General features: G+C 36.6%; 1 protein-coding gene across 4 annotated transcripts in view; it reads right to left on the reverse strand.

Annotated features, from left to right (window-relative positions):
• The window catches only part of SNTG1 (syntrophin gamma 1), an 836,056-nt gene that overhangs the window by 75,941 nt on the left and 747,682 nt on the right, over positions 1-12,433 (reverse strand). For all 4 annotated transcript variants that reach the window (XM_076005316.1, XM_076005315.1, XM_076005314.1 and 1 more), the window contains one exon: positions 9,086-9,178. In XM_076005316.1, the coding sequence (XP_075861431.1) occupies positions 9,086-9,178 (93 nt within the window). The remainder of the gene's footprint in view (positions 1-9,085; positions 9,179-12,433) is intronic.

The raw sequence follows: 12,433 nt of genomic DNA on the forward strand, positions 1-12,433 counted from the left end.
CTCTCAATAAATGTGAATGGCTTAAACTCTCCACTCAAGAGACATAGGCTGGCTGAATGGATAAGAAAATACAGGCCAAGTATATGCTGTCTTCAGGAAACACATCTAACCTGCAAGGATGCATATAGACTGAAAGTAAAAGGGTGGAGATCAGTATTCCAGGCATATGGAAGCCAAAAGAAGGCTGGTGTGGCAGTTCTAATTTCAGACGATTCAGTTTTTAAACCAACATAAGTAGTGAAAGACAAAGAGGGTCATTATATAATGGTGAAGGGCACAGTTCAACAAGAAGAGATAACAATTTTAAATATATATGCACCCAACTTAGGTGCACCCAGTTTCATAAAGCAAACCTTACTGGATCTAAGCAAATGGGTTAATAGCAACTCCATAATCACCAGAGATTGCAACACCCCACTGACGGCACAAGACAGGTCCTCCAAACAGAAAATTAATAAAGAAATAATGAACTTAAACAAAACCCTGGAACAATTGGGTCTGACTGACATCTACAGGACATTCTACCCAAAATCCACTGAATATACTTTCTTCTCATCAGCTCATGGGACATTCTCTAAGATTGACCATATCCTAGGACACAAAGTAAATCTCAAGAAATTAAAAAAAATAGAAATCATACCATGTACCTTCTCAGATCACAGTGGAATAAAACTAGAAAACAACCCTAACATAAACTCACATTTCTACACAAAAACATGGAAATTAAACAACCTCTTACTAAATGATTACTTCATAAATGAAGAAATCAAGACAGAAATAAAAAATTTCTATGAAGAAAATGACAATGGAGAGACAAGTTATCAAATCCTCTGGGACACAGCTAAAGCAGTTCTGAGAGGAACTCAGAAACTGTTTTATGGAGAAATTTATCTCCATAAATGCCTATAACCAAAAGACAAAACGATCACAAATAGACAATCTAATGAAATGACTCAAAGAGCTGGAAAAAGAAGAACATACCAACCCAACACAGCAGAAGAAGTGAAATCAACAAGATCAAATCAGAACTAAATGGAATTGAAAACAGGGAAGCTCTTCAGGAGATTAATAAAACAAAAAGTTGGTTCTTTGAAAAAATAAACAAAATTGACACATCATTGGCTAAGCTAATGAAATAAACAAAATTGACACATCATTGGCTAAGCTAATGAAAAGCAGAAAAGAGAAATCTCTAATAAGCTCCATCAGGAACATAAAAGGAGATATCAAAACTGATCCCAAAGAGATGCAAGATATAATTTATGAATACTACAAAAATCTTTATGCACACAAACTGGAAAATGTGGAGAAAATGGACAAATTTCTAGAAACACACAGCCTCCCTAGGCTCAACCAGGAAGAAATAGATTTCCTGAACAGACCAATCTCAAGAGCTGAAATAGAAACAGCAATTAAAAATCTCCCTAAAAAGAAAAGTCCCGGTCCAGACGGCTTCGCACCCGAATTTTACCACACTTACAAAGAAGTACTCATACCGTACCTATCTTGCAGAAACTATTCCACAACATCGAGAAGAACGAAACCTCCCCGACACCTTTTATGAAGCGAATATTACTCTGATACCAAAACCAGGAAAGGATGCAACAAAAAAAGAAAACTACAGACCAATATCCCTAATGAATATAGATGCAAACATTTTCAACAAAATCTTAGCTAACCGAACCCTTAGCTTATCAAAAAATAATCCATCACGACCAAGTGGGCTTCATCCCAGGGATGCAGGGATGGTTCAACATACGTAAATCTATAAATGCAATTCACCACATAAACAGAAGCAAAAACAAAGACCACATGATTCTTTCAATAGATGCAGAAAAAGCTTTTGACAAAATTCAACACCCTTTCATGATGCGAACACTTAAGAAAATAGGCATAGAAGGGACATACCTAAAAATGATACAAGTCATATATGACAGACCCATAGCCAACATCATACTGAATGGGGAAAAATTGAAATCATTCCCACTTAGAACTGGAACCAGACAAGGCTGTCCACTATCTCCACTTCTGTTCAACATAGTGCTGGAAGTCTTGGCTACAGCAATCAGACAGGAAAATGGAATCAAAGGTATCCAAATAGGGGCAGAAGAGATCAAACTTTCACTGTTTGCTGATGATATGATATTGTATCTAGAAAACCCCAAAGATTCAACCAAGAAACTCCTGGAACTGATCAATGAATTTAGTAAAGTCTCAGGATACAAAATCAATACACAGAAATCAGAGGCATTCATATACGCCAACAACAATCTAATTGAGAACCAAATCAAAGACTCAATTCCCCTCACAATAGCAACAAAGAAATTAAAGTACCTAGGAATATACTTAACCAAGGACGTAAAAGACCTCTACAGGGAGAACTATGAAACACTGAGGAAGGAAATAGCAGAGGATGTAAACAGATGGAAATCCATACCATGCTCGTGGATCGACAGACTCAATATCATCAAAATGTCTATACTACCCAAACTGATCTACAGATTCAATGCAATACCTATTAAAATCCCATCAGTATTCTTCACAAATATAGAAAAAATAATTTTACGCTTCGTATGGAACCAAAGAAGACCCCGAATATCAAGAGCAATTCTAGGCAACAAAAACAAAATGGGAGGCATTAATATGCCAGATATCAAACTATACTACAAAGTTGTAGTAATTAAATCAATATGGTATTGGCACAAAAATAGGAATATTGACCAGTGGAACAGATGTGAGAATTCTGATATAAAACCATCCTCATATAGCCATCTAATCTTTGACAAAGCAGACAAAAATATACGCTGGGGAAAAGAATCCCTTTTCAATAAATGGTGCTGGGAAAACTGGATAGCCACTTGTAGAAGGCTAAAACAGGACCCACACCTTTCACCTCTCACAAAAACCAACTCACGCTGGATAACAGACTTAAACCTAAGGTATGAAACTATTAGAACTCTAGAGGAAAAAGTTGGAAACACTCTCCTAGACATCGACCTGGGCAAAGAGTTTATGAAGAAGTCCCCAAAGGCAATCACAGCAGCAACAAAAATAAATAAATGGGACATGATCAAACTACAAAGCTTCTGCACAGCCAAAGAAATAGTCATGAAAGTAAACAGACCACCTACAGAATGGGAGAAAATTTTTGCATCCTATGCATCCGATAAGGGACTGATAACTAGAATATACTTAGGACTCACGAAAATTAGGAAGAAAAAATCAAATAACCCCATTAAAAAGTGGGCAAAGGACTTGAACAGAAACTTTTCTAAAGAAGACAGAAGAGTGGCCAACAAACATATGAAAAAATGCTCAACATCTCTAATCATCAGGGAAATACAAATCAAAACCACAATGAGATATCACTTAACCCCAGTGAGAATGGCCTTTATCAAAAAATCTCCAAACAATAAATGCTGGCGTGGTTTCGGAGAGAAAGGAACACTCCTACAGTGCTGGTGGGACTGCAAACTAGTTCAACCTCTGTGGAAAGCAATATGAAGATACCTTAAAGCGATACAAGTGAATCTACCATTTGATCCAGCAATCCCATTGCTGTGCATCTACCCAAAAGATCCAATGACACTCTACAAAAAAGACACCTGCACTCGAATGTTTATAGCAGCACAATTCATAATTGCAAGGCTGTGGAAACAGCCCAAGTGTCCATCAATCCAAGAATGGATTAATAAAATGTGGTATATGTATACCATGGAGTACTATTCAGCTCTAAGAAACAATGGTGACATAGCACATCTTATATTTTCCCGGTTAGAGCTGGAACCCATACTATTAAGTGAAGTTTCCCAAGAATGGAAAAACAAGTACCACATACACTCACCAGCAAATTGGTATTAACTGAACAGCACCTAAGTGGTCACATAGGTACTGCAGTAATAGGGTATTGCGCAGGTGGGAGGGGGGTGGGTATATACATACATAATGAGTGAGATGTTCACCATCTGGGGGATGGTCATGCTGGAGACTCAGACTTGTAGGGGGAGGGGGGGAAATGGGCATTTATTGAAACCTTAAAATCTGTACCCCCATAATATGCTGAAATAAAAAAAAAGAAATAAAAAGAAAGTACTGGAGACAAGAAGAAAACATAAAATCATTATGATAACTTCTAATGTGTTAGAGCCAATTCTTATGTCACTATTTTACTTCATATTTATTATTGTCATAGATCTGCAATGATATGAGTAATACTTTATTTTACTTTTAGTTAGGTTTGAGAGCCAAGACCTACAATGTTCCATCACCACAGTGGACATTCACACAGTGGGACTATCCCTAGCGCTCCTGCTACAGCCAGTGTAGCCCTGTGATTCCTGGACTGCAACAGGGTAAGGAGTGAGTGGAGGGTTTCAGGTTATGTCAAACGCACACTGGACCTTGATCATGTGGCCCAATTTATTTCTCCAGCTTCATCTCTGCTGACCCACCTCCTTGAACTTTAAGTTTCCCTCACACTGAACGACTCTTAGTTCTGTGGATACACTGTGGTCATTTGTTCACCCTCATAGTGTTTTCTCCAGAGCATCATAGAAAGGTAGATGCCCAGTGGAGGACAGACTTGGGGAATTTATAATCTGAATTTTGCCCAGGCTCTGTCAATTTCAATCATACATTATTCTGACAGTTTTGCATTGTCAAACACACATTTGATCATTTCTTTGCTACCTCTCAAACACTTCAAAGGTTTTTAGGATCACATCCGAATTCCTTAATAGGAACTCTTTCACAATCAGGCCCCTACCCACAGACTTGATCTCTCATTTCCTAGGCTCTCACATTTTATGTCCTTCCTCACTTACAGATATTTGTCTGAATAATTGCATCCTCCCTGTCTCATAGGTAACTTCTATCAAGTCTTCCTTGAGCACCCAAGACTGATATGCCCCCTCCCATGTCTCTCCATAGTCAGCAAGTAATCCATGAATATCTATTTACAAATTTAATGAATGTTTTGTAGATATAACTGCTGAGGTCTCTGTTTACACAGGAAATCTGTTACTAAATATTAATATACATATGTAAAAGAATATACTGGCAAGGAAACTATGCTTTTAGCTATGAAAATTATTTAATTATTACACATTATATTTTGACACAATAGTAAGAATAACCTCTAACAGTGAAAAGGTTACCTTTTGATGAGGATGAGGATTGCAAAGAAGAAGCTAAACTGTATGGCAATAAATTTTTGTGAGAAAATCCCTCAGCAACACTAAGGGAAACCAAAGAATGTGCAACTTCTAGATATGTTGCTAATGTAAACTGAAGTACATGGAATAAAGTACTATTTAGTGCATTTTATACTTTCCAGAAAATCAAGAGAAATAGTTTTCCCTGGGAACTTTTAAGCACCGATGGTAAGTAATGAGAATTATTTCAGCATTCTCAGACACCCCTCCCTGTCTCCAAACCTTTAGTGTTCTAGCATAATCTAAAACCATGCTGACTCCCACCCCTACCATAAGAGGCTCTGATCTCATCTCTCAGTTTACTCTTTCATTATTCTCTGTATTTATTATTTATTTTAAAAATTTTTGTGAGAAGTTAAAAATATACTGCTTTAAAAATACAATAAGCAATTCTCTCCTTCACTGATGTATTAATGGTACAATGTCTGCTTTGCATGGGGCTCAGTTAACAGAATGGAGCCCTCCCCTTCCCGGAGCCCATCCTTTCTCCTAAGGTCTTGCAAGACTTCCAGCTTGTAGGAGGTGATTGAGGCGGAGCGCGGAAGGACAAAGCGTGCTTAGCTAAAGGACGTGAGTTGTACGGCTGCCATCACCCTCCTGAATGCAAACGTTTTAAGTCTCTGCTGGATGTATATTCTTAAGGATACTTTTACATGGATATCACTTAGCGAAAGTAGCTATATAGTATTTAATTATTTTAATAAAGTGTTAGAATAAGACATGTTTTAATTTATGCACAACAATTACCTTTTTATATTTAAAAGTAACTTGTAGGCTCATTCAGCAGGTGGGGCAAGCTTCCTGCAGTCAGGCGGCTCAGAGGCTGGCCCAGGACTCTCTCCCTTTATGGCTGCTGTCCTGCTGCCCGGACATGACTGTCAACAGCTCTCACTGTCACTCTCCAAGTGTCCTGTCTGGGTGATGGACACTACAGCCCTCTTCTTTATATGTATAGATTCCTTTTACTCCCTCATGAATCCCAGATTGCCTTGAAGTTAGAGGCATGGTGACAGAATCAGATAATAGAAGGGTAGCAATTGCTGCTCCTGAAAGCCCTGTCTGAGTATCAGATTTACAGACTAAACTCAGTTCATACCAGATAGTTTGCCCTGGGTGGCATCATAATGAAGGAGCTCAGGAAATTTCACCCAGAAATATGACCCCTTGGTATAAAGAGTATTTTGAATTAAAGGCCCTTAAAGATCAACAGACCTTGGAAGGGGCTTTCCCTCTATCTGCACAAACCAGACAGACCCATCAAAAGAACAATTGACTTTCCTCCCCCATCCCTGGTATCTCAATATGTTGCAGAAAAGATCATGAATGTAGCCTGACCTGGCCCAAACCATTTTAAGATAATACCTGTCTCTCAGGTTACTTTAATTTGCAAAGAGAATTATTTACAAGTCAGTCTGTTTTCCCCATTCCTTCATCCTCCTTCACAACCATTTATTGCCCCTAAACAGAATTACCTATATTCCTCATCTCCTCCTGCCCTCTAAAAGCAGAGTATAAAAATTTCTGGACCCCACTGGGCCATGGGGTAACCACACTGTGATTCTCCATATGCACACAGTAAATAAACCCCTTTCTCTTATTAATCTGCCTTGTGAGTTGCTCTTTCAGTGAACTTTTGGGGGAAAGGGAAATTTCCCCTCATCTCCACAATAACCATTTCCTTAAACTCTCTTGACTACTCACTCATTCCTGACACATTGAGGGCAGAAATAGATAGGTATGTTGGGTAGGACATTGGTGTCATCATTTTTCCCTTATTATAGAAAGCCAACAGGACACCAGAACTTATTTGTATTACACTAGTCTTAAAATAAACTTGGGCCGGGCGCGGTGGCTCACGCCTGTAATCCTAGCTCTTGGGAGGCCGAGGTGGGCGGATTGCTCAAGGTCAGGAGTTCAAAACCAGCCTGAGCAAGAGCGAGACCCCGTCTCTACTATAAATAGAAAGAAATTAATTGGCCAACTGATATATATATATATATAAAAAATTAGCCGGGCATGGTGGCGCATGCCTGTAGTCCCAGCTACTCGGGAGGCTGAGGCAGAAGGATCGCTCGAGCCCAGGAGTTTGAGGTTGCTGTGAACTAGGCTGACGCCACGGCACTCACTCTAGCCTGGACAACAAAGCGAGACTCTGTCTCAAAAAACAAAAAACAAAAAACAAAAAAATAAATAAACTTGGAATAGACTCAAGTACTGGAAATGTGTTCAGATGAATTTGGTTTGTTTCCCTCTCACTCACTAGTGAGAGACTCTTTCACATTCATGGCATAGAGTTTGATGACAATCCTGGTAATAATACTTCCTTTTCAAAATTATATTTCAAATTTTATTGAACTCAGTCTAATTTATGTCTAAATGTATTCATTAAATTAATTTAATACTCATTAAGTTGATTAATAATTTAATTTATTAAATTAATTTGATATATGCTTATACTGATTTGATAAGCATTTTAATCAAAAGAAAGTCTTTAGTAATAGAATAAATTTATGGCAGTCTCATTTGAGAGTAATCAAAAAAATCACTATCATCTGAAATTTCTTAATTATCAAAATAGTTTTTTGGCATCATGCAAAGTTGATATGCCAGATAGCCAAATTTGATCAGCATATATATATATATATACTATTTCATTTCATGATGTTAAAATAAAATAAAGCACTGGCCATCCTGAAATAATAAGAAATTGTGCATGATGATCTTGACTGTTGAGTCTTGAAGACTCACAGGCATCTGAGCACTGGATGGCATCTGACGGGGCTCCGACCGGCGGGACCCGCCCCAGATGCTCATGCCTTCCACGGTCGAAACTCTGCCACTGTCTCCTACACTCCACTTGTCTCACACATGCTTATTACTGTTTCATTCTGTTGGCATTTGCTTCAGAAAATACTGTATAAGTCTTAATTTCTAGATAAAAATGTATGTCCAAGTAGGAAATTACTTGTTCATCCTCAAAATTAGTGATAAGGAACAAACTGGCTTATTTATATCTCAGGCCATACTTTAACAGACCAGAAAGTGGAGCTGATCTAAGGAATTAATGTCGTCATGAGAGGGAAGAGACTGTCTTCCATGAGACCAGATCGATGAGTCAGAAACTGTGGCAGTGACCAGAAGGAGATTAGCAGTTGGATGGGGTCAGTTGAGCTTTATCATCACTTCCAATTAAAAATAATACAAATAATAATGAGCAGTGCTTTGGCCTTGTCAGTTGTCACGTCATTATCACCAAAGTGGGGTTTGTAGATGTGACTGGCTGAGAAGGTACCCTTCCTCTTTCAATGTACATCACCCCAGACATGCATCCTTCCTGAAAAGGGCACTTGATCAGCTCGCGCACAACCCTCATTAAGTCAACTGTCTGTAAGCATTGCACTCCCTGGCTAGAAACCTCAAACTTCAAAATTCCTTCTGTAATTCTAAAATATCTGCTATAAGAACTAAAAAAATGTTTTCCTCATTTTATGTTGTAGATGTTGATGCAGAAACATCATAAAAGAATACTTAAAAATTGTTTTGGGGGGAGAAGATGCTCTCTCATTTATGAGTTCATGCCTTTAGGAAAAGAGATATAGGTAGATAGCTAGATAGATATAGATTTACTTGAATATCATTATATTTTACTGTATTTTTTATTAAAAATTTAAACCTTTTTCTATAAGCCAATTGAAGAATAATTTATCTTCCATTAACAAAAATGAGGATCTTAAATTAGATACATGATAACCAATTAAAATGCTGAAAGGAGTTGGAAGGTTCTTAAATTAATTAAGGTCCTTGATTCTCACTCAATTGTTCTTGAATTAGAATGCCTGCAGCACTTTTCAGAGCTGCCCTGAACACATTACCTTTGTCGCAGCATCAAAGCAGATGAATCCTGTGCTGAAGTCAATCGTGAGTCCCATTAGATGACTCTCCAGCACACACGCATAGGTCTTGCACTAGACAGAACAGAAAGGACTGTTACTTTTCAAATGATTTATGCAAGAGCAATATCAGTGACTATGTGACAGCTCCCACAGTAAGTACTTCATACAATATCTAACTTATTGTTAGCAATAATTATATAAAGATAGTATTAGCAACATCTGAATGCTAATGAAATAGAAGCTGAGAGTATTTTGTTGTTGTTGTTGTTGTTGAACTTGTCAAAGGGTACACAGGGCCAAGTTTCCAGTCCTACTCCATCTAATTTTGTCTTTATATTGTGCCACTCTGTCTCTCTTTGTTATACTGACAGTGAAGCCGGTATAAAAATGCCTAGGTGTAAGGAAGATTATGGTAAATCATTACATCTTGTACCCAAATAGTACCATATTTCATTAAACAAAAATAAAACTATTATTAGAGATTAGCATCTTAAATTCTCAACATATCAGTTTCATGAATATTATTAAAGAGACTCACAGGCACACAAACACAGATCAGTAACTGAGGTAAAACAATATATCGTGATCTTAAGAATCTCTAAATGTTCTTCCATATGGTGTAAGCTATTTTCCAAAGACATTTACCACTTGCCTACTTATTTGTATAAAACTATTGATTCTTTAAAAATCAGCAACTAATGACTTTTCACATTGAGATCCGATTATAATTTTACTTATATAAACATTTTGGGAAGCCTAATAAATATGGATACTGAAATATAAAAAAAACAGGATATAAATTAAATGTAAAATAAAAACTTGGGGCTTATATATATGATATATTGTTATATCTATAGGCTAGTTTTATTTGCACTTAATTTCAAACATTAGTGAGATAGTCAAATGATGAAAGCACTTGTGATTTATATGCAAGATGAGAGAGAGGAGAGAGATTTACCTATCTCAAGCAAATTTTCAATATTATCCTTATATTGTATTTATTTTTATAATACTGTATATAAAAATACATTAAATGAATCACATTCGGACTACAATCATGACTAAATACAAGTTGCCTTCACCAAAAAGCTGTATTCATGTGTTTAAGCCTAATTTACATAAGTTAATAACTGCCAAAATGTCCATTTTAATTTAAATTTTCTAAAAAGTAGACTAGAGAACATACTTAATGGATCTCAAAAGTCCATTCTGGAGAGTAATTATATTTGTTTAATACATGAACATCTTGTATGCTTGCATCCATTCATTAGTACTTTATTTAAACTATTATCGACATTAAGGAATGTTCAAAGTTATATAATTTCCTTCTAATTTAGACTTAATTGTGTGCTATTTTTCAAACACTGTCATTTAAAAAAGAAAATGCCAGGTGAAAATACATTCAGTGCAGTACATTAAAATTTTCCCATTTAGTTCAGTATTACAAATTAATTAAATTAGATTTTGTCAATAATCATTAAATTGAAACATATGTTATGAATTGAGACTCACTGAAGTTTAACTCTATAATTTATAATCTTCATAGCATAAGTGTACTTAATATATGTTTAATGATGAAAAATATTTATTATTTAATTTTTGTTTAATAAAGATGGAATTATATAAAAAAGCAATAAGTAAAAATTATCCTTTTGGGGGAAATTCTAATGAAAAACACTTTTAAGTTCAGTTCATTAATTTTCTTTGTGCCTATTTCACAATAAAACTCATGTTCCTTTCTTAATTAATTCTCTACCTATTTTAATGGTAGTAAAATATTGAGAATATAGAAGAAAAACACATAAGGTTCTTCTTGTAAATATGTTCACATCCTCGAATTTTGAAAAGTGTTCAGCTATTGATTATTGATATAGTAATTTGAAAAATTATAAAATCAGTATAACTAAAAGTTAAAAAGGCATTAAATATGTTACTTTTCACTTTCAACATGCATATTAAGTTCGCATTGTGAATATGTAAAGAGATAGTCCAATGCATTTTGATGGACATCAGCTTAGAGAATACAAAGCCCAGATTCAAAGAACAGGATTAAAACACAGAGCACAAACACAGTGTTATCGCTACCTCATTTATAAACATCAGGAGACTTAAAATGGAATCTTAAATTGGGACCAAAATGTGGAAACTTCCATGAAATCATTTCTATGTGAAGTGGAATATTCTAGAAAATCAGTAATTAAGAAACTCTAAAAGTATCAATATAAATAACAAATATGTCAGCTGTCATTCAATTAAGTTATATTTTATTGCTTGAAAATGATCTTAGATGTTGACATGGGAAAAAACAATATTTAAGATATTAAGATATTTTCCATCTTTTCATTTTTGATATTAATATATCTATTTAGTTGAACTGAGTTTCTATAAGCTAAATTATGAAAACTATATTTCAACTACTTTAAACTTTTTTAGATATATGAAGATAAAAGCAGAGTTATCAAAAAGTGTCAACCGAGCAATGAAACAACTGAAATCTGAGTCTTCTCTCTTCCCTGGTTGTAAGGTCACACTGGTGCACCTTGATGTTCTGACTACAGGGGTTTGTGATCAGAAAAAAATCGGGTCACCATGTTGAAAAAAGCTACATCCAAATCTCCTGTTATAGACAAACAGTCCATTATAGTCAAATGTTATACTATCATCATATTTGTTTTCAAAGTTAAGGGTCCATGTATGTACTTGAGTCCTGGCTCTGCGAACCATTTGCATGTGGCAAGTTCATTGCACGCAGTCTTTCCTTTTCCTGCAGGGCTGGGAGAGGTGGGCCTCAGAACTGCGTTTGGGAGCCCGTTTGATGCCATGGTCCCATGAATTAGAGAGGCGAGGGCTCTACGAAGTGTGATCTGGATATGACCTCACACTCAGGAAACAAAGTTCAGTGAGTATCTGCTGGCGCCTGTGCCGTGCGGGTGGCAGGCGCATGCCACTCCAGTGCAGACCGGAGCGGGCGTGAGTGTGAGCGGTCCCGCAGGACACACGAGAAAGAGCCAGGTGTTCCACAGTGGGAAGAGGAAGAGTTTGAAGAGGATTGTTGTGACAGGGCCATGGCAATCAGTGGGCAGGGCAGCCTGGAAGTCAGGGACGACACGCTTGTGGCTGCTTTGGCCTCTGGGAAACTGCAAACACCGTGTGTGTTTTTGAAGGGCGGAGACAAAGGGAAGACTTTCTGGAAGAAAGAGCATTGTGAGTGAGTGAAGGTGACAGGCTGGAAATTAGGTTGGTCATGTTTGAGAACAGGAAATGATCTTGTAAACAATTAATTAAAATCAGAGCATTTTCTATATTAGATTTAAATTAAAGCAGTGT

The sequence above is a fragment of the Microcebus murinus genome, chromosome 7, assembly GCF_040939455.1.
Source record: "Microcebus murinus isolate Inina chromosome 7, M.murinus_Inina_mat1.0, whole genome shotgun sequence".
In the NCBI taxonomy this organism is placed as follows: Eukaryota; Metazoa; Chordata; class Mammalia; order Primates; family Cheirogaleidae; genus Microcebus; species Microcebus murinus.